Raw genomic sequence first — 24,874 nt, forward strand, 5'->3', positions numbered from 1 at the left:
TGGAGCCCACCAGGGTGGAGCAGAAGCCCCTGGTAGAGACTGGGACCTAGGGAAAACTGAGACACAAGAAACAGAGAGAGCATGTATGGACTCAAGGACCAAGGCAGGGAACATAGGAAGTCCATCAATATTTTGCCTGATGGCAACTGAGTGGGCAGACAGTCCATAAACAAACTCCCTGATCAAAACTGGACAGGCAGACAATTTGAAATCTGACTCATTGACAGTGACCGGACAGACAGGCAGTTCAAAATTTGACTCATTGACTGGAACTGGACAGGAAAACAATTTGCCCTCAGGCTCTTTACTTGAGACTGGACAGAAACAAAGTTCAAAATCAGGTTTGTTAATTAACATGGGACAGACAGATGGTTCGAAATTAGACTTGGCATTGACAGAACCCGGATCAGCAGACAGTTCAAAGTCAGTTTCAAAAGCTACATTCGTACAAAAAGAGTGTTTATAACCAGGTGTATTGACTGAAACTGGACTGGTAGGTTTTTCAGTGAGGAAAACAATGGCAGACAACTCACAGTCAGGCTCATTCATTGAAACAGGACAGACAGATAATTCAAAATCAAGAGCATTAGTGACAACTCAACAGGCATACTCAGATTCATAGGTTTAAACCGGACAGACAGATAGCTCAGGAGTAAATTCATTGACTGGAAGGGGACAGACAGACTGTTCATTAATGGTCTCTTTGGCAATGGCAGGGTTAACAGGACAGATATGGGGTACATTTATAGTTTCTTGACAGAGACAGGCAGTTCCCAATCAGCCAGCATGGCTTGTTCAGAACGGGGCAAGAGTTCAGAGATAGCCTCCTCGGCCGGTTCAGAGCAGGGCAAATGTTCAAAAGCGGCCTCCGTAGCTGTGACAGAACAGGAGGAGGATTCACAGATGGCCTCCATAGCCGTGACAGGACAGGACGAGGATTCGCAGATGGCCTCCATAGCCGTGACCGGACAGGACAAGGATTTGCAGACGACCTCCATAGCCGTGACAGGGCAAGACGAGAGTTCATAAGTGGATACCACTGACACCTCCGAAGGTTCTGCAGTGGTTGCTGCCACCTCTGGAGGCTCTACAGTGGTAACAGTTTCTTTGACTGCGACACGACAGGCTGAGAGTACATTTCTGGGCGCCACCACCATACAGGAAGCTGAAGCGAGCACCGCCACTTCGGGAGGTTCTGCAGCATGTGCCGCCACCTCTGGAGAAGCTGAAGCGGGTGCCATCGCCTGGGGCAGTTCTGTGGTGGTGTACGCAGCCCAAATGCAACATAAAGCGATCCCCATCACGGGAAGCGCTTCAGACAGGGGAATTAGTGCAGGAACAGGAGGGTTAAAGTGAGCTGGTTTGGGGATACCAGCAGTGCATGCTGACACCAGCGGTGGATCCTCCAACCTGGATTCGTAACTCCAATAACCTTATCATTACCTTTAAAATGAAACTCCTGAACCTGATCGTAAGGCAAAGCAAGTTTTTTTATATAGCACATTTCATAAACAATGGTAATTCAAAGTGCTTTACATAAAAGGAAGCAAAATAGTCACAAAAAATAATAATAATCACAACAATAAAAATAAGGAATTAAAAAAAAATAGTAATACTAATAATAATAAAAACAAGGAATTTAAAAACAAATATTCTCAAGCTTTGTTCAAACTCTTCCGCACTAAGTGAAAAAAAAAAAAAAACCTTCCAAAACACCTAACTATTCCATTACTTCACCCCCTACTTACTTTGACCATCATATCTGACCTATTCGCTAAAACTCGAGGTGCACCCCTATCTGTAATGGTAGGAATTTAGAGTTGGTAGAGCGATTTACGACTAGAACCTCCCTTCTAGCGTCTCACATTCTCTCGGTATTTCCTATACCTTCAAATGCACTATTTGCCTCTACGGCTCTTAGTGCCTTACAGAATGCATTTTGCACCAGTTTTCTTCTGCTGGTGTCCCTCACAAACGTCTGAGTGAGTCCATCGCTCTCCCCTTCCCGCACTCCCTCCGCTTACAGACAGTCCCTAACCAGAAACCAAACAAATAGAACTCAGAGGTCCTACTTTAAACTGACACCAACACACTTAACCAACACACCACACACGTTAACCAACACACTTGTCTTTCTTTGCCCACATTCTCTTTACCAGCACAGCACTTACTTTAGCCTTCTGTTTAAACTTGTAAAATGATATAACAATTGATTTAAAATTAATTTAAAACAGTTAAGAATAGAAAATGATTATACATAAAATACAGTACAGTCAGTTTGGACGTAGCACAGTGCTCATTCAATAAATGCACAGCTAAACAGATGAGTTTTGAGTCTGGATTTAAATATGGCTAATGTTTTAGCACATCTGATCTCTTCTGGAAACTGATTCCAACTGTGGGTGGCATAATAGCTAAAAGCGGACTCCCCTTGTTTTGTGTGAACCCGTGGTGTTTCTAACTGACTCGATCCTAATGATCTGAGTGGTTTCTATTCAGTGAGCATATCTGCAATATATTTAGGTCCTAGGCCATTGAGTGATTTATAAACAAGTAAAAGTACTTTCAAATCAATCCTAAATGTAACTGGAAGCCAGTGTAAGGACCTGAGGACTGGTGTGATATGCTCAGATTTTCTGGTTCTAGTCAGAATCCTGGCAGCAGCGTTCTGGATGAGCTGCAGCTGTCTAACGGTCTTCTTTGGAAGGCCGGTGAGGAGACCATTACAATAATCCACCCTGCTGGTGATGAAGGCATGAAGTTTCTCCAAGTCTTGACTGGAAACAAAACATCTAATTCTTTAAATGTTTTTGAGATGATAGTATGCTGATTTAGTTACTGCTTTGACATGACTACTAAAACTAAGGTCTGTCTCCAGAATCACCCCAAGATTTTTGACTTTATTTTTAGTTGTTTGACCCCTAGAGTCAAGGTATGCATTCACCTTAAGAAATTCATCTTTGTTTCCAAATGCAATGACTTCAGCTTTCTCCTTGTTTAACTGAAGAAAGTTTTGGCAGGAGCCTGATAAAAAAAAAGGTCATTTTAAAGAAAATAAGTCTGATGAATTTAGAGGGTTTTGCATCTGAACTCTTCAATTGTATTTACACTGCAATAAATATAGGCTTATCTGTTTCCACTAAAAATAGCTAAACGATTTTCACCTTTTCAGAAAAACTGCATACATTTAATTTTATTTGAATTGTTTAAAACAATTGAAATACTATTTGGCCAGTGGAAAAGAATGAGGGCAACTATATTCTAAAATAGGCTATTTATCTGAGAACTAATTTTTATGAATATTTTGAGATATTTATTCTAAAACATACTGAATGATTTTGGCAATAAAAATGAATGTGGCACAAATGGCATTTAGTCCGTATCTCATATTTCCTTGTCTTGTACCTTTGACGGTGTTAAACATGGTGTCACGTGGACGAGAATATGCATGGAAATGATATGCAGATGAGGTTATGCATAGTAAAACTAGGCGTTGTAAGCTCCATATACGGTTATTTCGGGGAGGAGTCTGGAAATTTGAAGCTCAAAGCAGACGCGCCCAAGAGATGACTCACCTTGTGATTGGCTGAATGTTAGTTCACTCAGATCTAAGTAACAGCGGGTGGAAATATTGGCGGTGGGTCAAAAAAGTGCGGGGGACAGAATCACCTGTTTCTAACAGTGTTAGTGTTGTGTCTTAAGACACAAAGTTCGTTTAACATTTTGCTGTCAATAAATTCAAGACTCTTGACAAGACGAATAAAATAACAAATACAATTTTGTGCAGACTACACTTTTATTTGTTAGCCTATCTCTCTTTCTTTCAGTAGCAGAAATTTAAATGTGAGATTCTGGAAACAGAATCTAAATTCAGCGGAAACGGTCGGGTCGGGAAGAAATTTATTCTAAGCGGGCAGCGGGTGGGGACTGGATATAACCTCGCGGGAGAGGGTGGGAGCAGGACTAAAAAAATAGTCCCGCGCAGACCTCTACTTCACATTGGCGTTTTTGGCCTTAGCATTTAAACATGCTCGTATACCCCCACTACTTAAGAGACCCACCCTTAACCCTTCTCTTTTAGAGAACTACAGACCGGTTTCCCTTCTACCTTTCATTGCAAAAACACTCGAATGGGTTGTGCTTAACCAAGTCTCTGCCTTTCTCACACAGAACAACCTCCTGGACAGCAACCACTCTGGTTTCAGAAGTGGACATTCAACCAAGACTGCCATGATTGTTGAAGCTTCCAAATCGTCAATACTTATCTTGCTGGATCTGGCTTTTGACATGGTTAACCACCAGATCCTCCTGTCAACCCTATTGGCAAAAAGCATCTCAGGAACCGCACTCCAGTGGTTTGAGTCTTACCTCTCAGATAGGTCCTTCAAGGTACCTTAGAGAGGTGAGGTGTCCAAGTCTCAACATCTAACTACTGGAGTGCCTTAGGGCTCAGTTCTTGGACCACTTATCTTCTCTGTCAACATGGCATCACTAGGCTCTGTCATTCAGAAACATAGGTTTTCATATCACTGCTATGCTGATGACACTCAACTCTACCTCTCATTCCATCCTGATGATCCGACGATAGCTGCTCGCATCTCAGCTAACATACATTTCTTGCTGGATGAAGGACCATCACCTTCAACTAAACCTTGCCAAGACGGAACTGCTTGTGGTTTCAATAAACCCATCACTTCATCACAATTTTTCCATCCAGTTAGGCACATCAACCATAACTAATTCAAAAACAGCCAAATATCTTGGAGTTGAGATTAATGATCAGCTGACTTTCTCAGAACACATTGCTAAAACTGCACGGTCCTGCAGATTTGCTTTATTCAACATCAAGAAGATCAGGCCCTTTCTTTCGGAACATGCTTCACAACTCCTTGTTCAAGCTCTTGTTCTGTCCAGACTGGACTATTGCAAAAGCTATTATCTTCCAGCCAGTTCTATCAAATCTTTACAATTAATCCAGAATGCGTCTGCAAGATTCATCTTTAATGAGCCGAAAAGAACGCACATCACACCTCTGTTTATCAATTTGCACTGGCTACCAATAGCTGCTCGCATAAAATTCAAGGCATTGATGTTTGCCTACAAAACCACCACTGGCTCTGCACCCCTTTACCTAAATTCATTATTTCAGACTTATGTGCCTTCTAGAAGCTTGCATTCTGCAAGTGAATGTCGCTTTATTGTGTCATCCCAAAGAGGCACAAAATCACATTCACAGACTTTTAAATTAAATGTTCCTTCCTGGTGGAATGACCTGCCCAACTCAATCCGAGCATCTTCATCTTCAAGAATTGGCTAAAAACAATCATCTCTTTTATCTATACTTGACCCTCTAACACTAGCACTCTCTATTCTAATTCTATTCTATTTACTAGTTTTCTTTATTAGTTTTTATAAAAAAAATAAAAAATGAAAAAAAAAAAACACCTGACCCTTTAACACTTGCACTCTTTACAATACTTGCTTTCTTTTTATTTACAAATAGAGCCTCTAACACTGGCATTCTCTATTATTTTTCTATTCTATCTACTTGTGTTCTTTTTATTTATTATAAAAAAAATCTTGCTATGTGTGCTGTGTTATAGGCTAACTGAGACTTATCACAGCAATTACATATTATTGCTCTTTTGTTGATTTTGATTGCTTCCATTGTCCTCATTTGTAAGTCGCTTTGGATACAAGTGTCTGCTAAATGCCTATATCTAAATGTAATGCAAATGTAAACTTTCAGTACTAATAAATCACACAGAGAATGACTGACAGTGATGAGTCTGATGTGTTTGATCAATAGGACGAGTGTCATAATTCATAATAATCTGTGTTGGGTTCACTTTTGATCATTATATGAACATCAGAATAAAAGCATCTGTCAATTTTGTCTCATCAGCTCCTGTGATCCTGGATCCAAACACTGCAAATCCACGTCTCGTCGTGTCTGATGATCTGACCAGTGTGAGACTGAGAGATTATCAACCTCTTCCTGATAATCCAGAGAGATTTGACTGTTATGAATGTATTCTGGGTTCAGAGGGCTTTAACTCAGGAACACACTGCTGGGATGTGGAGGTTAAAGAGAGTCAACGCTGGAGACTTGGAGTAACTACAGCATCAAACCAGAGGAAGGGACGTGATTTCTTTAAGACTGATGTCTGGTTTGTGTGGTATGGATGGTCTTTTGGTTCTGGTTTTCATGTTAATCATCATCTTGATCGTGTGAGAGTGTATCTGGACTATGACAGTGGAATAGTGTCATTCTCTGATCCTGTAACTAACACACATCTACACACATTTACAACCACCTTCACTCACACACTCTTTCCATTTTTTCATAGTTCTTCCTCTCTGAGGATCTTGGCAATCAATAGTCAGTAATCGTTACTCCTGCAGGTCTGGATCTTCCTGTTTTCATCTTCCATTGTGTTTCAATATTTAATCACGAGTAAGAGACTGTTGATCTGAATATCAGATCAGAAAACAAGTAAATATATTCTTATTTAAAAATGAAAAATGATCAAAACACATGAAGGGTTAAAATTAGTGCTGTCAATCAATTAAAAAATTAAATCGCGTTAATCACAGTCATGGACCGTGATTAATCATGATTAATTGCAAATTTAAAATACTAGAATTTACCTGTAAATGTGTTGAAAAAGAAATGCATGACAAACTAGTTTAAGGAAACAGAATCTTTCACACTTCCGCCAGGTATGAGACACAATCCTTATTATTCTTTTATCATTATTCTTTTGTTTTTATTCAGCCATTATCAGCCTTTATACTGGCAATAAAACGTTTACCAAGCCACATCGCTTCAATCCCAGTATACATTTACCCAACTATTATCAAAAGTATTTCTAAATAAATACAACAAAACATTTCTTGCATCCTTACATGAAGTATTATGACAAAATGCATTATGAAGAAGAATTGGACCTGTTCTGCAGCTGCATTAGAGCTAATATTAGCATCATGCTTCATAAGACAATTTATGAGATTAATAGCACACTTTTACTCAGAACTCACTTCAAACCACCATCGAGTGTTTGTAATAACTTCCTTTTACGATCACATGTGGAATTTGGTCGTTTGTTAAAATATGCTATTTATAGCCTTTTATATTGCTGTACAAATTAGCATTTCAGATGTACACATTAATCTCAAGAAAATCACATACAAATCATATCCTATCGTAATCTTGTGTTTATTATCTTACATAATCTATAGTGGCTGTTGTCATGTTTATTTCTTCTGCTCTGCTGAAACTCACGTTGTTTGTGATGTTACAGCCCTCTCCGTTCTTAAGTTGCCATGGATACATTCCAAATATAATACACATTAGTAAAAGGATCTATTTAAATTTTTATTTGTCTATATACACTCTGGGCAGTCACGGTACATTATAAAAGTAGCCCAAAAAACCACAACCCACGGCTCTGTAATTTTTCCCTGCGACTGTATTTTTAAAATAGCCCACTTGTGCCGTTACCCTGGCAACACTGGTGCTGTACCCTCATCACACAATGATAGATAACCTTCCGCGATGACGGGAAGAAGTTGGGGTCAAACCTTATCAAACGATTAATTTGCGTTGAAAAAAATGTTAACGTGTAAAAAATTTTTGATTAATCGCATGCGTTAACGCGTTAACGTTGACACCCCTAGTTAAAACAAATCGTTATTCATATCTGACCAATGAGAAACGATGTGTCATGAATCTCTGCTCATAACACCCTAGCAACAACATAGCAACCACTCAGAACACTCTAGCAACAAACCAGTGTACCCTAGCAACTGGATAGCAACACCCAGGCAAACGCATAGCAACTATATGACACCCATGCAAAAAAAATAAAAATAAAAATAACACTAGCAACTTTCTGGCAACCACCCAGAACACCCTAGCAACCACGTAGCAGAGCCCTTGGTAGTGATCTGTGTTTGTGTGTCTGAGAGAGAAACAGTATGGACTCAAAACTGTTCACACTTTAAAACCACTTCAAACTGCTTCTAACTACTTTCAGCCCTCCAGACTAGACTTTCTCAAGACAACTTCAAAGATTGTCTACACACTTCTTCATATAGTTACATAATAATATCACTTTTTTTTCCAGTATTGCACAACTGAAAGAGTCAATTCAGCACGTTCAGTGTTTGTAGTAAATGAGTAATTGTTTATGTCCGTGATAGTTTCAGTTACATGATCATTTGTTCATTGAAGAAAATGGATGTAAAAGGTTCTGATCCACAAAAATTAACCATGATTTTTCTACAAATGAAACCAGAAATCCATGATTACTGTAGTTAAACCATGGTAACCACAAATTAACCATGGGCTTGCTTCTCTGACCATAGTTAAACCATGGTATTTATTGTAAAACTGTGGTGATCAAAAATGTTAATCAATATGCAAAAAAACAAACAAAAACAAAAAACATGGTTACTAGACTTTTACTATAGTAAAACCATGGTAAATGGTTAAATAATATAAATATTGAGTATAGAAATACTTGTTTGCAGCTGATTATAAATCTGATTCTCAGATCAAATTATTGTTTTTTCTGGGACTGAAATCTCTGACAAAGTCTGAATCAGTTTCAGAATAAATATAATAATCGCTTGTATAAATGAACAATGTGTTTATTTTTGTTCCTCCAAATAAATATTAAAGTCACTGAATGTGATAATCTGTGAGGGGGCAAAGTATGGGTAAGTATGTTTGTTTGACAGTAAGAATGTATAGTAAAAAAAAAAAGAAAAGAAAAAAGTGTGCCTCTTTTCTTCTGTATACAGAAAATACTATAAATGTGTATCTGCTCAAATAAGGTAATGTCTAGAATGAACATGTTCTGTAGAAAAGTAAAAAGAAAATGCAGTGATACAAATCAAGTCTTGATATCATTTATTAAAAACAGATTTAATGAAATAATTAGGGGAGCCAGTGTGAATCCTTTGTATTGTTCAGATGGAAATGCATTTCTGATTTATCTTCAGCACATGATGGGATAATGACACAGTGGGCCCCGCACCTGACAAGCGTCCTGTAGATAGTGTAACGATATCGACTGAAAGAATAACTGTAGAAAACTCAACCAATTATGATTGACAAAAGATTTTTAAAATGGTAACATTTTGAGAAGTGATGCTAACTTTACAGCATATAGAACACGGACATGTTTCAGAATCAGAAACAGAATGAGCTTTATTGCTAGGCATGTTTACACATACGAGGAATTTGTTTTCGTGACAGAAGCTTCCACTGTGCAACAGAATGACAGTGACAGAACAAAAAACAACGATAATAAAAAGAAGAATAAAAATAAAACAAGTAAATAGGGAATAACAATATACAAATTGACAATTGTATGTACAGGTATATTATGTGCAAATTGTAGACTAAGTATGTGTGTTAGATAAATAAGTGTATAAATAGTGTGTGTTCCACAATTATTGTCAAGTGTTCATGAGATGGATTGCCTGAGGGAAGAAACTGTTTCTATGCCTGGTCGTTCTGGTGCTCAGAGCTCTGTAGCGTCGACCAGACTGCAACAGTTCAAAGAGGGAGTGTGCTGGATGTGAGGAGTCCAGAGTGATTTTGCCAGCGCTTTTGCTCACTGGATGAGTACAGTTCTTGGAGAGAGGGGAGGGTTGTACCAATGATTCGCTCAGCAGTCCGGACTGCCCTCTGTAGTCTTCTGAGGTCAGATTTGGTAGCTGAGCTGAACCAGACAGTTATTGATGTGGAGAGGATGGATTCAATGATGGCGGAGTAGAACTATTTCAGCAGCTCCTATGGCAGGTTGAACTTCCTCAGCTGGCGAAGGAAGTTCAACCTCTGCTGGGCCTTTTTAACAATCGAGTCTATGTGAATGTCCCACTTCAGGTCCTGAGAGATGGTTGTGCCCAGGAACCTGAATGTCTCCACTGCAGTCACAGTGCTGTTCATGATGGTGAGTGGGGGGAGAGCAGGGGGTTTTCTCCTGAAGTCCACGATCATCTCCACTGTTTTGAGTTGAGCTCCAGGTTGTTAAGACTGCACCAGACAGCCAGCTCCTTAACCTCCTGTCTGTAAGAAGACTCGTCACCGTCCTGAATGAGGCCGATAAGTGTGGTGTCGCCTGAAAACTTCAGGAGCTTGACAGAGGGGTCTTTAGAGGTACAGTCGTTGGTGTACAGGGAGAATATCAGTGGGGAGAGAACACAGCCCGGAGGAGCTCCAGTGCTGATGTGTATTTTCCCAGCCTCACTAGCTGCTGCCTGTCTGTCAGGAAACTGGTGATCCACTGACAGACGGAGGAGGGCACGGAGAGCTGAGTTAGTTTGGGCTGGAGGAGGTTTGGAATGATAGTGTTAAAGGCCAAGCTGAAGTCCACAAACAGGATCCTCACATAAGTCCCTGGTCTGTCTAGATCAGTGCATCCCAAACCTGTCCTGGAGGCCCCCCTGCCCTGCACCTTTTGTGTGTCTCCCTTATTTAACACACCTGATTACACTCATCAGCTCATTAGTAGAGAATGCAAGAACTAAATTGGGTGTCTGATTAGGGAGACATACAAAATGTGCAGGGCAGCGGGTCCTCCAGGACAGGTTTGGGAAGCACTGGTCTAGATGTTGCAGAGCATAATGCAGTCCCATGTTGACTGCATCGTCCACAGACCTGTTTGCTCTGTAGGCAAACTGAAGAGGATCCAGTAAGGGTCCAGTAATGTCCTTCAGGTGGGCCAGCACCAGTTTTTCAAAAGACTTCATGACCACAGACGTTAGAGCCACAGGCCTGTAGTCATTTAGTCCTGCAATTTTGGATTTCTTTGGGATGGGGATGATGATGGAGCGTTTGAAGCATGAAGGGACTTCAGTTCCAGTGATCTGTTGAAGATCTGTGTGAAGATGGGGGCCAGCTGGTCAGCACAGGATTTCAGCACAGGATTTCAGACAGACTGGTGTAACACAATCTTTTATTTCATCACTTTCTCATCAAACAACCAGACTAACAAATGGCTAACAGCTAACATTACCCCTAAAATATAACAATGAAAAAAAAAAAAAAAAAATAGAATAATAAAGCATATACTACACTGATATATCTTTACATATATCATTTCAACTTCACCTCTTATCCAAAACACAGCTCAATAAAACAGGCGATGTGCCAAAAATGTAGGCTAGAGGGTAGCTGTGAATGCAGATGTAAATAAATTAATATTTAGGCTATGATAAAATAATAACTTATAACTTATTTAATAACTTATTTCTCACGCAGGTTGACGAATTTATGCCATCTATAGGCTCTGCCCCTGTATGGGCTTTTGTTAGTCTGGTTGTTTGATGAGAAAGTGATTAAATATAGTTGCAATGAACGCATTAAGAATGCATACAACTGTAGCGGCAGGACTGTTTTCTGCTGCGCAGAACTGCAGAAGAACTAATGACGGCACGGTTTAATTTTTGGTTTACCAATCAGCGGAAAGGGGGAATTTCATTCCCGCCCACATGCAGAGATGGAATATTCAAGTCCTTAATTCATTTTCTAGCCAGGTGCGTAAAAATGGAAAATCTCGCATAATTCTTGTTTTTTAATTTCTTTGAAAAATTTAAAAACGAAAAAAAGGATTTTTAATATTAAATGTTTAAAAAAAATGAATGAATGAAAGATACCTTGATTGCTTAGTATAGTATAATTTAAATATAGTAAGTGTCTAAAAAAAGCATAATTTAAATATATTTATTTTTACCTGTGGAAAAACTAAAAATGTGCGGTCTTTTCATTTTTCAGATTTCAATATTGAATTAAAATATGGATTATACAAAGGTACACGGACCATAAATGTCAGGTTACTCCGAAGCCCATTGTGTTGTCCATAATGATGTCTGGAAACAAATGACTTTGAGGTGAAGTCATTTTGCTCCTCAAGTAAATGTACCTTGAATTATGAATGTTTATGTAGATATTTATATTGAAAAACAAGACAAAAATACTGAGTAAGAAAATATTTTTTTGCAGTGTATCTCTCTTCAAAACAAACCTCACCGAAGTGTAATATTGTTGAATATAAAAGGCACTTCTACAGCTGTTCATCTCTTTTTCCAAAAGATGCTAAGATGCTTTTATGCTCTGTAAGCACTCGGTCATCCTGACATACCCTTGTCGTACAGATGGATTCATTGACCAACTGAAAAAGCTGAGATTTTTTCATTGATTGGAGTTGTTCCAGTATGTCTGTGGAAATGGAATCGTCATGGCAACAGTCATGTTCATAAAAGCTGAGGAGGACAATACAAGCGCCCTTATCATCCCCCTATAATGTGCATCTCCATCAGATCATCCTCTGTTTCTCTAATTTAGAATATATTGCTCAAAAGCACTGCTGAATTCAGATAAACATCTCAAACCCAGTAGCTATGAATTCAGAAAGACAAAAACTCAAAGTCTGTTCCAGAGTGATTAAAAACTAAGAAAATAACACTCTAATAATGAATTGGGAATGAATGAAAACCTTCTTACATTTTTCTTCAAGAGAAAAATATTTCCTCCGCTTGCAAGGAACCCCATTCTTCAAATGAGAGGTTTACAAAAAATTGTGTTTAGTTTAAGTTGGAAAAAGTTCTCTCACGCTCTCTTTCTATCTATGGAAAAATATATTGAATTTAAGGGTAAAAGCAGAATAAATAAACAATTTTAACAGGTCAGTTTTAAGACAGACAATAAAGAAATAAACCCTCTTACATTTTTCCAAGAGAAAAAACATTTCCTCCTCTCGCAAGGAACCCCATTCTTCAAATGAAAGGTTTACCAAAAAAAAAATTTGTGTTTAGTTGGAAAAAGGCATCTGTCTCCACCCTCACGCTCTTTCTCTCTATCTATGGAAAAAGATATTGAATTTATGGGTAAAAGCAGAATAAATAAAAAATTTTAACAGGTCAGTTTTAAGACAAAGATATATTCTGTTGGTTGTATAAAAATAATTTAAATAAAATAGGCAACATGACTAATAATGAGAAGGGATAAAAAATGTTTAGTTTAACAAATAAAATGATCTTACGTTTTCATGGTATACCAGTCGGCTTCAAATGAACTGATTACACAAATTGTGTTTAGTTTAAACTTTAATTATGCTCTCTGCAGAGTGAGCACGCTCCTGTGTGTATCTGTCTGTCTCTCTGTGTGTGTGTGTGTGTGTGTGTGAGACGCAGGACCCACACCGCTCATGCCATTTCTGTCCGCTGCGAGTGAGAATGTTTTGCAAACATTTGATTTATTTATATACTTTAATGTTTCCCTAATACGTCTGAAGTCCTTATATTTTAACTTATTTCGCATCAAAAGTTTGTTTAAAAGTTTCTTATATCTTCAAATTGAATGTTTTTAAACTAAAAGATGTAACATTTCAGCAGTTTTGTAGCGGAGCAATGGCTCTGTGGTTAACGTTGTTGCGACGTGATTAGATGATCATTTTGATCGCTCATCTAATCCCGGCTCGGAAGGGCTTCAAAACTTTTTAATTTATTTATCTAAAATGACAACTAATCATCCCTTTAGGATGCGAATTTAATGATGGCTATGTATATTTCGCCTGACTGCACCGGTAATGTTGGTCGTGTTTTAGAGATGGAACCGATCGCATAATTTTAGGTTTTATTTTAAGAAGGTTGTTTAAATAATAGTTCTGGTCTGGTTCTGGCAGCCGCGCCGAAATACATTTTTTCTAATTAGACACGCTGTCCTGTTTATTTTCACAGACTTTTAGGCTCTGTTTATGAAAACATTAGGAAATTCGGAAATTAGTTACGGCGAATATTTCAGACACCCCCCGTGTTTAAATCGTTTTAGTAGTTCTGTTTAGACTCTGAGAAAGAGTTTTCAAACGGATGTACACAGACATACCATATGTATGGTTGTTTATCTTCGGCGAGACGAACTGACTCCAGTCGTATAACGTTCTAACATGTGTTTTTTAATACGTTATATAGCGGTGCTCGAGCGGTCTCTGCTGGTCGTGCTTAAAAATAACATCTCTCATGAAATTTTTTGTTTTATGCAGATCCAGCTATCAAAACGATATATTAACATATTACAATGAGTTATATATCACGAAATGTTGCGTTTAAATTACTCCCCATACCATTTATGTTTAAATATTACCAAAACTATACAATTAACGTATAGCTTTTCTTATAATGAATATAACAGATGTCATCCAGGGAGCAATAAATTTCAGTACAGATCCTTTAAATAACGTGAATGTTTGAGGAACGGACAAAGACATTTTTTTTTTTAAAGAAGATCCCTGGCCCTCTTTAGTTTTTTTTTTTTGGAAATTCTTGCAACGCTTCTGGGGAAATGGACATAACCGGTAAGTTTCTATTTATTTCCTTTAAAAAGCCTGTTATTAGACTATTTGAGTAAAATTATGGTACAGCTAGGGTGAAACAGACACGCATTTATTCAATAAATACTGATGAACGAATACACGATTTGTTATGTAGGCCGATGTTCCAGAGAGTAGCGTCCCGTCTTATTACTTGGTCTAGCTGTTATTTTAGGATTTTTCATGGTCATTTGTTTGATACAATTTAAAGCGATATATAATTTAGTCGTCCGTTTGTTCTAGTTTAATTTGTAATTTTTTCATATCCGATCGGATCTATGGGATGAAATGTTTCTTTAACCGTTTTGGCAATGTGTTTTTGTTGGACATTATCTTTAGAGTATATTTAATGTTTGAGATAAATTTTTGAACGGTTTTACACGTCTATGGCTGTCCATATTTGCTTTTAAACTTTTAATGGCTTCCAAGTTTTTAATTTTTGAACGGTTTTACACGTCTATGTCTGTCCATATATGCTTTTAAACTTTTAGTGGCTTCCAAGTTTTTAAATTTGTTTGTGCTATGATGTTGATGCTTTTTAAACTTTTCATGGCTGTTAAGTTTTTATTTATTTATTTTTAATTGTTCGTTCTTGTAACTCCCAACCCTTGTTTTATTTTGAATTTGCTTAGAACTGACGCACGGCCTAGCGGACAGCGTCGGTTGTTCGCGGAGCGAAAGAATGGCAGTTTGCGCCCCGCTATGGGTTGAAATGAAATGTTTCTTTAACCGTTTTGGCAATGTGTTTTTGTTGGACATTATCTTTAGAGTATATTTAATGTTTGAGATAAATTTTTGAACGGTTTTACACGTCTATGGCTGACCATATATGCTTTTAAACTTTTAATGGCTTCCAAGTTTTTAATTTTTTAACGGTTTTACACGTCTATGTCTGTCCATATATGCTTTTAAACTTTTAGTGGCTTCCAAGTTTTTAAATCAACACAAATTTTTACACATGTTTACATCATATCATTTTTAAAACTCTTAAATAATATTATCTATTGCTAAATTTAATATTTATAATCGCTTTCATAATTTATGACGAATGTTTGTTTGTTCCGTGTTAGCGTCGCGCTACCATCTGCCGTTGATAGGCGAAATTAGAAGGTAATTATTTAGTGATATAGCGAAATTTTATCGCATAACTTATCATATTTCATAACCATCCTCTCTTCTACTTTTCCTAGGCGCTAGCGGTCTGATTTCAATGGAAGAGCTGTCTTTTGAGCAAATTGATTTATTTGGTAAGAACGTACGTTTATTACTTTTTCTGATATTCATAGACATTTTATTAATTATGAATGAAATATTATCTTTTATTTGCAGCGCGAGAGACAGTTGATAACGCTGTAAGAGACACAGACGGTGAGCACATTCATATTTTACGTCCTATTCTTTATCGTTAATATAATTTAACTAATAATTTATATAACACATCTTTAATTATTTTTGCAGAGCTGTCAGGGCAAGACGCGATTATCGATCTAACTGAGGAGGACGAGGAGGAGGAACATTCACCCGGTCCGAGCAACGCCGATACACAGAAGCGCCCGAGAGAGGCTGACGCGTCACCGGCCGCCCCCGAGAGAAAGAAAAGACAAGTCGCGGTCGTGACTCCGATCAGAACGGTTGAAGAAGCAACCGACGGTGAGATTACCCTTACACCATCATAGATCCTCTGTTAACTAGACGATATTTTTAGACGATCGACTTTAATATTTGACTCTTTTGTTCTACAGACGGTGTACGAGAGCGTATGAATAACGTCCAACGTTGGACCGATACGCAGCTGAACGATTGGGAGAGAGCCAGTTGGGCCAGCGAAGGTAGTGACGAATTACCACCGCGTGGAGGCAGACAAACCCCGTTCGCATTTCAAGATCCTGCCGAGGAGACTGAATCGCTGCCGGAGGATCGTCAGAACGGTGTGCAAACTGTTGAAAGAATTGACGCTTTGCGTGAAGAATTGATTAACAGGCAGGACTCATTCTTCACCGAGGTTCTTAACAGACAGGACGCATTCTTCAACGAACTTCTTAATCGAATGGATGCTCAGGATGCGAGGGCTCACGAGCAACAAGGTATTTTAAATCAGCAGCATCAATCATCAGAGAATCGTTTGAGCAGTTTGCAAACAGGGGTGACTGAAAATTTTGGTGTCGTTCACGACAATTTACTCGAACAATTAAGGGAAAGACGCTTGATCGTGAGTCTTCTCTCTAGCCTTAATGACACTCTACACCGAGATAGACGATGACCCGCAAATGTTTTTGATGCAGAGTTTTCCTTGTCCTGATTTTCCACAGTGTGTCTTATTAGGTTTGGTTCTCTATTTGTTAACAACATTATATTTTGTATTATTCATTTGATCACCATTGTTGTATCTAAATAAAATTAAAAATGGATGCTGAAAATGTTCATAGTTGTCATTCAGACCAATCTCTCTCAGACCTACTGCAGAATGCCATCGAAATGTATGCAGAGAGGTCTCATAACTTGTGTGATATATTACAACGATTGTTAGATTACTATCCAAATTCTGCAGAAATGCCAGTTAATTATGATCAGACTCAAAATGATTTTGAACGATTAGAATCGGAAATTGAACAATATCTAAACGCTGATGTGTGCAAACTTTTGCAGACCATGATAAACAGCCATAACCAATGGTCACAGGGAAGCGTCGTACAGATCGGCGGTACGTCGGAAGACGCTACAAGTCCATCAGCTCCCCCAACAGGTAATAACGAGACAGAGCGACCGTCAACTTCCCGCGACGCACAGCCATCGACTGACGCTACACCTAATAACTATGCCCCGTATCCTTCAGACGCAACAGAACCGAGTCAATTGAACGTTGATGCTCTGAGACGACACGGGGGGATCGCAAACGGGTATCACGTCATACCTAGGCCTCGATTTAACAGCGTGGAATTGCGAAGGACTATGAATCTGTGTGAAATAAGGGCTACGGATTTAGCATCTTATCACATTTTATTACACAAAAAAATTGAGGAAATAGTGTCTTTCGCCAGACGTATCGGCGGTGACTCTAGTGTTATTAATATGACAATGAATGGTGAAAGCCTGAAGATCCCCGTTAACGTCGTTTTAACACCCGGCAATAATTACGACGTTAATCTCTTTACCGAACAAATTGAGAAAATTTTACAGAGTAACGATCAGTTATTGTCCGACGACTCTGTCGAGATCGAAGTCGATGTGGCCATGAACAGACAAGGAGGAGGGGGACAGCGTCGTAAACTCACAGACGTCCCATTACAACAGGTGATTAAAAGAAAAAAGTAAAGTTTATTCGTACCCCTGAATTCCGCTAATAATTTATGTCTCTCTATCTGTCTCACACGTTTTCTCGAGCCGCAATTACCCGAGAGCGAATTAGAAAGTCGGGCGACAGTCATCCACAACGACGCAGGTTTTTCGATCCAAGACAAGATCGGTCTTCACGATATAGCGAGGTTTGAAAACCTGCTAGACATCAAAATCGTCGTTTTTTACAGGACGAGCGCAGGCGCGTTAGAAACATTCAAAAATCACGGTGAAATTCATCCTAAAACCGCGTTTCTTTACTTACAAGACGAACATTACTACATGATTCTGAATCTGACATCGTTTATAGGGGCTAGCTACGTATGCCGTTTCTGCTATAAAGGCTACGAGAAAATCCGAGATCACCATTGTAAACACGTCTGCAACGTCTGTTTCGATCAAGATTGTTTCAAATACCCTAAAAGAACCGTTCACTGCCCCGATTGTCGACGCTTCTGTAATTCAAGCTACTGTTACGACATGCACAAAAAGACTCCGCCCGGCAAAGAGAAGCCCCCTTGCGACGCCCTAAAATATTGCAAACTATGTAACAGACGGTACGAAATTAAAGGTCCCATCGATCGACACAAATGCTCGCCCCACCGATGCAGCGATTGTGGGGAAGAGCTGCATAACACAGGAGTACATTTCTGTTACATTCAGCCCCAACCGTCCAAGGAACCTAGCAAAAATTATATTTTTTACGACTTCGAAACTCGTTATGAAAACGGTAGACACGTCGCTAATTTTGTTTGCGCGATTACTTTTGAAGGCGAACAATTTGTGGCCGAAGGCGTCAAATGCGTGGAACAGTTGATCACCCGATTCAGACAACCCCGATACAAAGGATACTGTTTCATAGCCCATTGCGCCCAGATTCGACTCTTTTTTAATTCTCGAGTATTTTTGCAAAGCGGGGATTACTCTCGATATCATCATGCAAGGGTGTAAAATAATTTTCATGTACGACGAAGCTTATGCTCAGCGATACATAGATAGTTACAGCTTCATCCCGATGGCTCTGTCTAAGACACCCGCGGTTCTAAACCTGACCACGATGGAAAAAGGCTACTTTCCCCATTATTTCAATAGACCGGAAAATGAGGACTATGTGGGTCCTTACCCCGACAAAACGTTTTACGGGTATGAAAACATGTCGGATAAAGACCAGGCAAAATTCGATGCGTGGTACAGCACAGTCTCTGGTAAATTCTTCCGTTTCAGGAAGGAACTGTACGCGTACGGCGTGAACGACGTCGTCTTATTACGTGAAGCGTGCATGAAATACAGAGAGGCGTTCATAGACTGTACCGAACTTGATCCGTTCAACTTTACCACCCTCGCGAGCTGTTGTATGGGGGTATTCAAAACGCATTATCTCGACAGAGACACTCTGGCTCTGACGCATAATAACATGTATGTCCGGCAACACAAGACTTACTCTAATGCGTCGATCGAATGGCTCGAGTATGTGAAAAAGATGCGAAACATAGACCTTCATCACGCTCTAAATCATGGGGAAGTGCAGATCGGTCGTTACTTTTTAGACGGTTACTACGAGCAGGACGGGGTGAGGTACGGGTTGGAATACAACGGCTGTCTACACCACGGCCACGAATGCCGCTTCGAACCCCATAAAACACACCCCTTGTCAGGCATACCTTTTGGTGTTCTCAGAAGACTGTTTGACGACAAGGTTGAAATTTTGCAAAATGCCTACGGCTTGAAAATAGAGACTCTTTGGGAGTGTGAATGGCATAAAATGAAGCGTACCGACCCCGCTGTGATGGAGTTTATGAGTACTTATTCTGCTCCAGAGAGACTGAAGCCTAGAGACGCACTTTTTGGAGGCAGAACTAACGCTTACAAACTCTATCACAAGACGAGTGAAGGGGAGAAAATAAGCTATGTCGATTTTACCAGCTTATACCCGTACTGTCAGGCGAGGAAAAGCTATCCGATCGGTCACCCCCAAATCATTTATAATGATTTTGAACCGATTGAAAATTATTACGGACTTATCAAGGCCGTCGTGTACCCCCCTCGCAAATTGCTTCACCCTATACTGCCTTACAGATGCGGCGGAAAACTCATGTTCCCCTTATGTCGCACCTGCGCGCACTCCGAAAACCAGACTACGAACTGCAGCCAAACGGACGAGGAGAGGGCTCTCTCAGGGTGTTGGGTCAGTATCGAACTTTTAAAAGCTCTCGAGAAAGGGTATGTCGTGGCCAAAATCGATGAAGTTTGGCATTTCCCGCAACGAACGGATAAGCTGTTTTGCGATTACGTAAAAAAGTTTTTGCGTTTGAAACAGCAAGCATCCGGCTATCCGTCAAACGTGGTCACGGATGTCGACAAAGCGACTTACATACGGGAATATTATGAAAAAGAGGGAATTCGTCTCGACCCTGAAAAAATCAGTCACAACCCCGCTCAGAGGTCTATAAACAAGCTATTGCTTAATAGTTTATGGGGGAGGTTCTCTATGAGAGAGGACTTAGCACAAACCACCCTCGTGAAAGACCCTGAAGATTTCACCAGGATCGTTTTTGGTAAAACCGATACCCTGAAATTTTTCACATTTGTCTCGGACGATGTAGCGCTTGTCCAGCATCGTCCCCCCAAAGCATATGTTCGACAGACTCGCGACATTAACGTGTTTATAGGAGCATTTACGACGGCTCACGCACGACTGGAGTTGTACGACCTGATGGACAAACTCGGCGACCATGTTTTATACTCGGACACAGACAGCGTCATTTTTGTGTCTAGGGACGGTGACGGATGAAATGGGGGACGGGGACTACATCACCGAGTTCTGTTCCAGCGGACCTAAATCCTACGGCTATCGTACCGCCAAAGGAAAAACATGCATGAAAGCTAAGGGTATAACTCTGAACGCTAAAAATTCCAGAGCTATCCGCTTAGATTCCCTGATTGGACTGGTTAACAACTATGTGACATCTCGCGACGATACACGTTACATCCTGGCTCGTGCTGAAAATATCGTGAGGGATAAAAAGCATCTCACGCTGCACAACAAGTCAGTCGACAAAAGGTTCAAGGTGGTGTATAATAAGCGCAGGCTTTTACCCGATTTCAATACTCTTCCTTATGGCTACTGATTCGATGATGCATAGAGGGGTACGGGATGCTTCTGAATTTGACTTTAGACTGCAACACCCTTTCTCATGCGTGATAAGTGGGCCTTCCAATAGCGGGAAAACCTATTTTGTAAAACGTCTGATGGAGAATATGATTTCTAAAAAAATTGAAAACATTGTTTATATTTACAATTGTTGGCAACCTCTGTATGATGAACTGCTTAAAATGTACGACATTAAATTTGTTGAAGGAATACCCACGTCTCTGAATGATGATCATTTACTTCCCGTCAACAAAGCTAATCTTCTGATTTTGGACGACATGATGAGCGAAGCCAGCGGGAACGCACAAGTCCAAAAAGTCTTCACACAGTTTGTACACCATCGTAATCTCAGCGCTATTTATATCGTACAGAATTTATTCGCTCAAGGTAAATCGAGCAGAACCATTAGCTTGAACACAAATTATTTAATCTTGTTTAAAAACCCCCGGGACGCTAATCAAGTCATGGTGCTCGGGAGGCAAATGTTTCTGACCAATGCGAAATACTTTATGGAGTGTTATCAAGACGCTACCAGTCAACCTTACGGATACCTCATGATAGACTATAAAGCCGAAAACGCCCGAATAGTACCGGCTCAGAACGGGGCTGCTTTCCGATCGCCAAGTGGTCTACCTTCAGAAAAAAAGAAAGTGATCATGGCCGCCAAACTCTGTAAATACCTACCTCTGTTAAAGATGTTACATAAAGCGAGGCCTAAACAACAACGTCTTATTTTGCAGTCGTGGTCCGACGAGCTCATTTTAGCACTCTGCGAAGTAGCGCTAAACATCCTTTATGGTACGATTCCGATCAACCGCCAGCAGTACCTAAAACTAATAAGGAGAAAATCGGAAATTAAATTTCTCGCCGATAAGAAAATCGGTATAACCGCCAAGAAACGTGTTTTCAATCAGACCGGCGGATTTCTTCTACCGCTCCTAAGCGTAGCGATACCCTTCATTTCCAGCTTAATAGCGTCTAGACAGGGTTGAACATGGAGTACTCTGAGAAAATGTATCTTGTTCCCCAGAACCAGCTGGATATGCTGAAATCAGGAACCCCTCGCGAGAACATTCAACAGGTTGTAGAGAACGATCTGGATACGGCAATAAGAAATATTTTACTCAGGACCGATTTAGATCAACGTGAAAAAGTCAAACTTTACTCAAACATACTAACTAGGTTTTTAACTATCGTTAAACAAGGGGATCGTGAGAACGCTGTTTTAACCCTATCGTTACCAAACCTCAATCCCGGACATAAAGATGTTCCCCCCAATACCTCGGCCGAAGATGACGGGGGTTCGGAAGACGTCGTAGACGAAGTTCTGAAGAACGTGCCTGCGAGAAGCGTGAAAAACAGTCGATACATATTAGACAAAATGTCTAAAGCTAAAGGACTCAGCGCTTGGAACGAATCGGGCGAATTCGTGTTTAAGGGTAAACCTGTGCCAGGATCACACATGCTCGATCTGCTAAAAAATGTTATGGCGCCGCACCAGGTCCGGGATGACCGAAGGCCTCTAGGATGGTCGGAGTTTCTGCAGGCGTTTGCCGAATTAAACATACCATTTTCTACCGTACCGAATAATCATGTTAGACGTACGATTAGTTCTTTAAAAAGCAAGCCTGGAGATATCGTATACACGCCGGAGCCCTCGCGTCCTTCTAAAAAGATGGCCAAAAAGAGAATTTCACGAGCTCTGAGGACCGACGGTCCTACGTTCAAATCACCGACTATCGATCGAAGACCGTGGTTAGAATTTTAGCGATGTAATCTTTATATGTTGTGTATACCTAGCGTTTCAATATTTTTTCAATAAATGTCTGTAAACCGATGTCGGCTTTAAGAGTCTTTATTTACGATCAATCAAATACATTGGATAATTCAATCATGCAACACAGATGAAATACACGTCTGCACACAATGAATACATGAAAACATTTTTTCATTACAAACATTAGATCCAAGTCTTTTCACAAATAGCGACACCATTTTATCATTTTTAATATAATCGTCGCTGTACAAATTCATCACTCGGTTATACTCGTGACCCCTGGCCATGTGATATAGGAAAAACACACAGTGCTGACCGCACACGTCCGAAGTAAAATCCTGGACCCGTTTAGTAGAATATAACACGATGGAGGTATTGGTTATTAAAAAGTTTTTGATGGACGTTGGAAAGCGTTCGCTGTCAGGAGCGTGGCCGAAGCTATCGAAAAAACACCCTGAACCCTCTCGAGTTAAATAAGCGGCGACCCAGTGCTGTCCCGGCAGGTCAGCAGGGTCCGTGTTAACGATAGCCAGCGCCGGTAAGGTCTTTAACGGCCTTTCAGGCAGATGATCGCTCGGAAGAACTCCGTGAAAATGAGCGTTACACGAAATTTTGTCCATGATGGCCGTGAGTTGTATCGTGTTCATTTTTCTGTTCAGTAGTAATCGACCAGGACCTGTCTGCGGTTAGACACCTCGATGATGCTGTCAAACACAGCGTAAACGATGAGATTAATAGTATGCGTCAGCGGTTGTCTGAAGCGTGCTTCGAGTCTGATATTCCCGGACTTAATGAGCGATATGTGTTGACCGCAGTCTTCGTCAGGCGTGAGGTTAAAGGCATAAAGCGAATACCCTCTCAGAAAATCATCCCTGTTGATAGAGAGAGCCTGATTTTTAAGATGTCTCCCGGTAGCGGTCGCCAACTGATAAAATTCTCGTACGGCCGCTCCTGCGGCAAAGTTTGGCTGGAGAGGCTTGGCGGGAAAATGCTGTCCGTCTACGTAAACGGCCAGGAACTCCAAATCGTAATGTTTGAACGCAAACGGGTTTTTATCGTAGAATCCTGTGAACGCATCATTATCTACCATTGCCAGGACGATAGATTTTGGCAAGGTCCCCAAAAACAAATTTTCTTGATTTGATACTCGGGAACCTACGGCTAAGGAGAAATTTTTTAGACAGACCCTATCTATGGGATACTTGGCAGTGGTCGAGAGCAAGGCCTGGGCATGCGCCAGTCTCACGGACGGTGATACGGTCACTTTCTTGACGAAAAGGGACGCCGACACAATATTTAGTTTATAGGCTACGTCCTCCCCTGACATCAGGCAGAATTCATCTTTGCCTCTGATCATTCGTATTTTTATGTCGACGCCGTTTAGCATTAATTTTTCTTGAAAGAAGATGTCGCTGTGAATAGGCGCCAGCAACTCCACAACACCGCTCCCGGTGGTGTAGAGCGATCTCTTGGTCAGACCGGAGTTACGGCCCACAGGATCGGTTTCATCCATGTGACCCGCCGTGTCTTTGAAAAACAGACCGGCTGAGAAAAGCGATTCCAGCGTATCTTTGCTGTAGTTGATAAGACTCTCGATGATACATCGGTAAGGGTAGGTGCTCGAGCTCTGAGATATCAATCGGTCACCGAGACTGACGTCAACTTGTGAAAATATAGTAGCCCCCGGGTAGTTGATTAGGGCTACTTTTGCAGGGTCTGGGATGTCTCCCCCATTAGGTCTTGTGATTTTAAGACGTAGAAACATCAACGTGTTATTTAGGTCGATGTAGTCCTCGCCGGTTCCAGGGATAAAAAACTCCAGAGGCGACGAGTCCGATATAGCCGATAATGGCGGTACTTCTAAATAGGCGTTTTTCTCGATAACCGTCTGCGTCAGCGGGACTGTAAACAAATCCAATTCGGACTTTATACACTCTCCCGACATGCGATGCAGTAACGCCATGTTAGAAAATGGTTCTCTTAGCCGAGACTTTTCGTTTCGTAGTCTTCTTACGCTTTCTGCGTGTGACTGAGACCTTCTTGGGTCCACGCCTTGTTTTCTTTATTGAACGACCACGCCTCCTCATACCGGGAGGTTTAGACATTCTCTTACGAGCCATTACCATAAGCCCCGAACCGTCTTGAGCTTTAGAGTTATCGTTATAGGATCTTGACAGAACGTTTGAGACAACGTCGGTCGCTATATTTTTAGCGGCCGATTTCAGGTGCGGT

The 24,874-nt window shown here is 40.4% G+C and overlaps 2 protein-coding genes across 2 annotated transcripts in view; one reads left to right on the top strand and one right to left on the bottom strand.

The window, feature by feature from the left end:
* LOC131537092 (nuclear factor 7, ovary-like) overlaps positions 1 to 8,876 on the top strand; it is a 34,963-nt gene extending 26,087 nt beyond the window's left edge. The window contains exon 6 of the mRNA XM_058770354.1: positions 5,906 to 8,876. Coding sequence (XP_058626337.1) covers positions 5,906 to 6,390 — 485 coding nt within the window. The 3' untranslated portion in view covers positions 6,391 to 8,876. The remainder of the gene's footprint in view (positions 1 to 5,905) is intronic.
* Positions 8,877 to 23,297: 14,421 nt separating this feature from the next.
* On the bottom strand, positions 23,298 to 24,605 carry LOC131535812 (uncharacterized protein F54H12.2-like). Its single transcript, XM_058768318.1, has one exon. It carries the CDS (start codon positions 24,603 to 24,605, stop codon positions 23,298 to 23,300), a length of 1,308 nt encoding a protein of 435 aa, XP_058624301.1.
* Positions 24,606 to 24,874: the final 269 nt, after the last annotated feature.

This window comes from Onychostoma macrolepis, chromosome 03 (genome assembly GCF_012432095.1).
Source record: "Onychostoma macrolepis isolate SWU-2019 chromosome 03, ASM1243209v1, whole genome shotgun sequence".
Taxonomy (NCBI): Eukaryota; Metazoa; Chordata; class Actinopteri; order Cypriniformes; family Cyprinidae; genus Onychostoma; species Onychostoma macrolepis.

What these genes read in the sequence shown, in the direction of transcription:
- LOC131535812 (XM_058768318.1), bottom strand. Translation starts at nt 24,605, where the DNA reads ATGGCGTTACTGCATCGCATGTCGGGAGAGTGTATAAAGTCCGAATTG.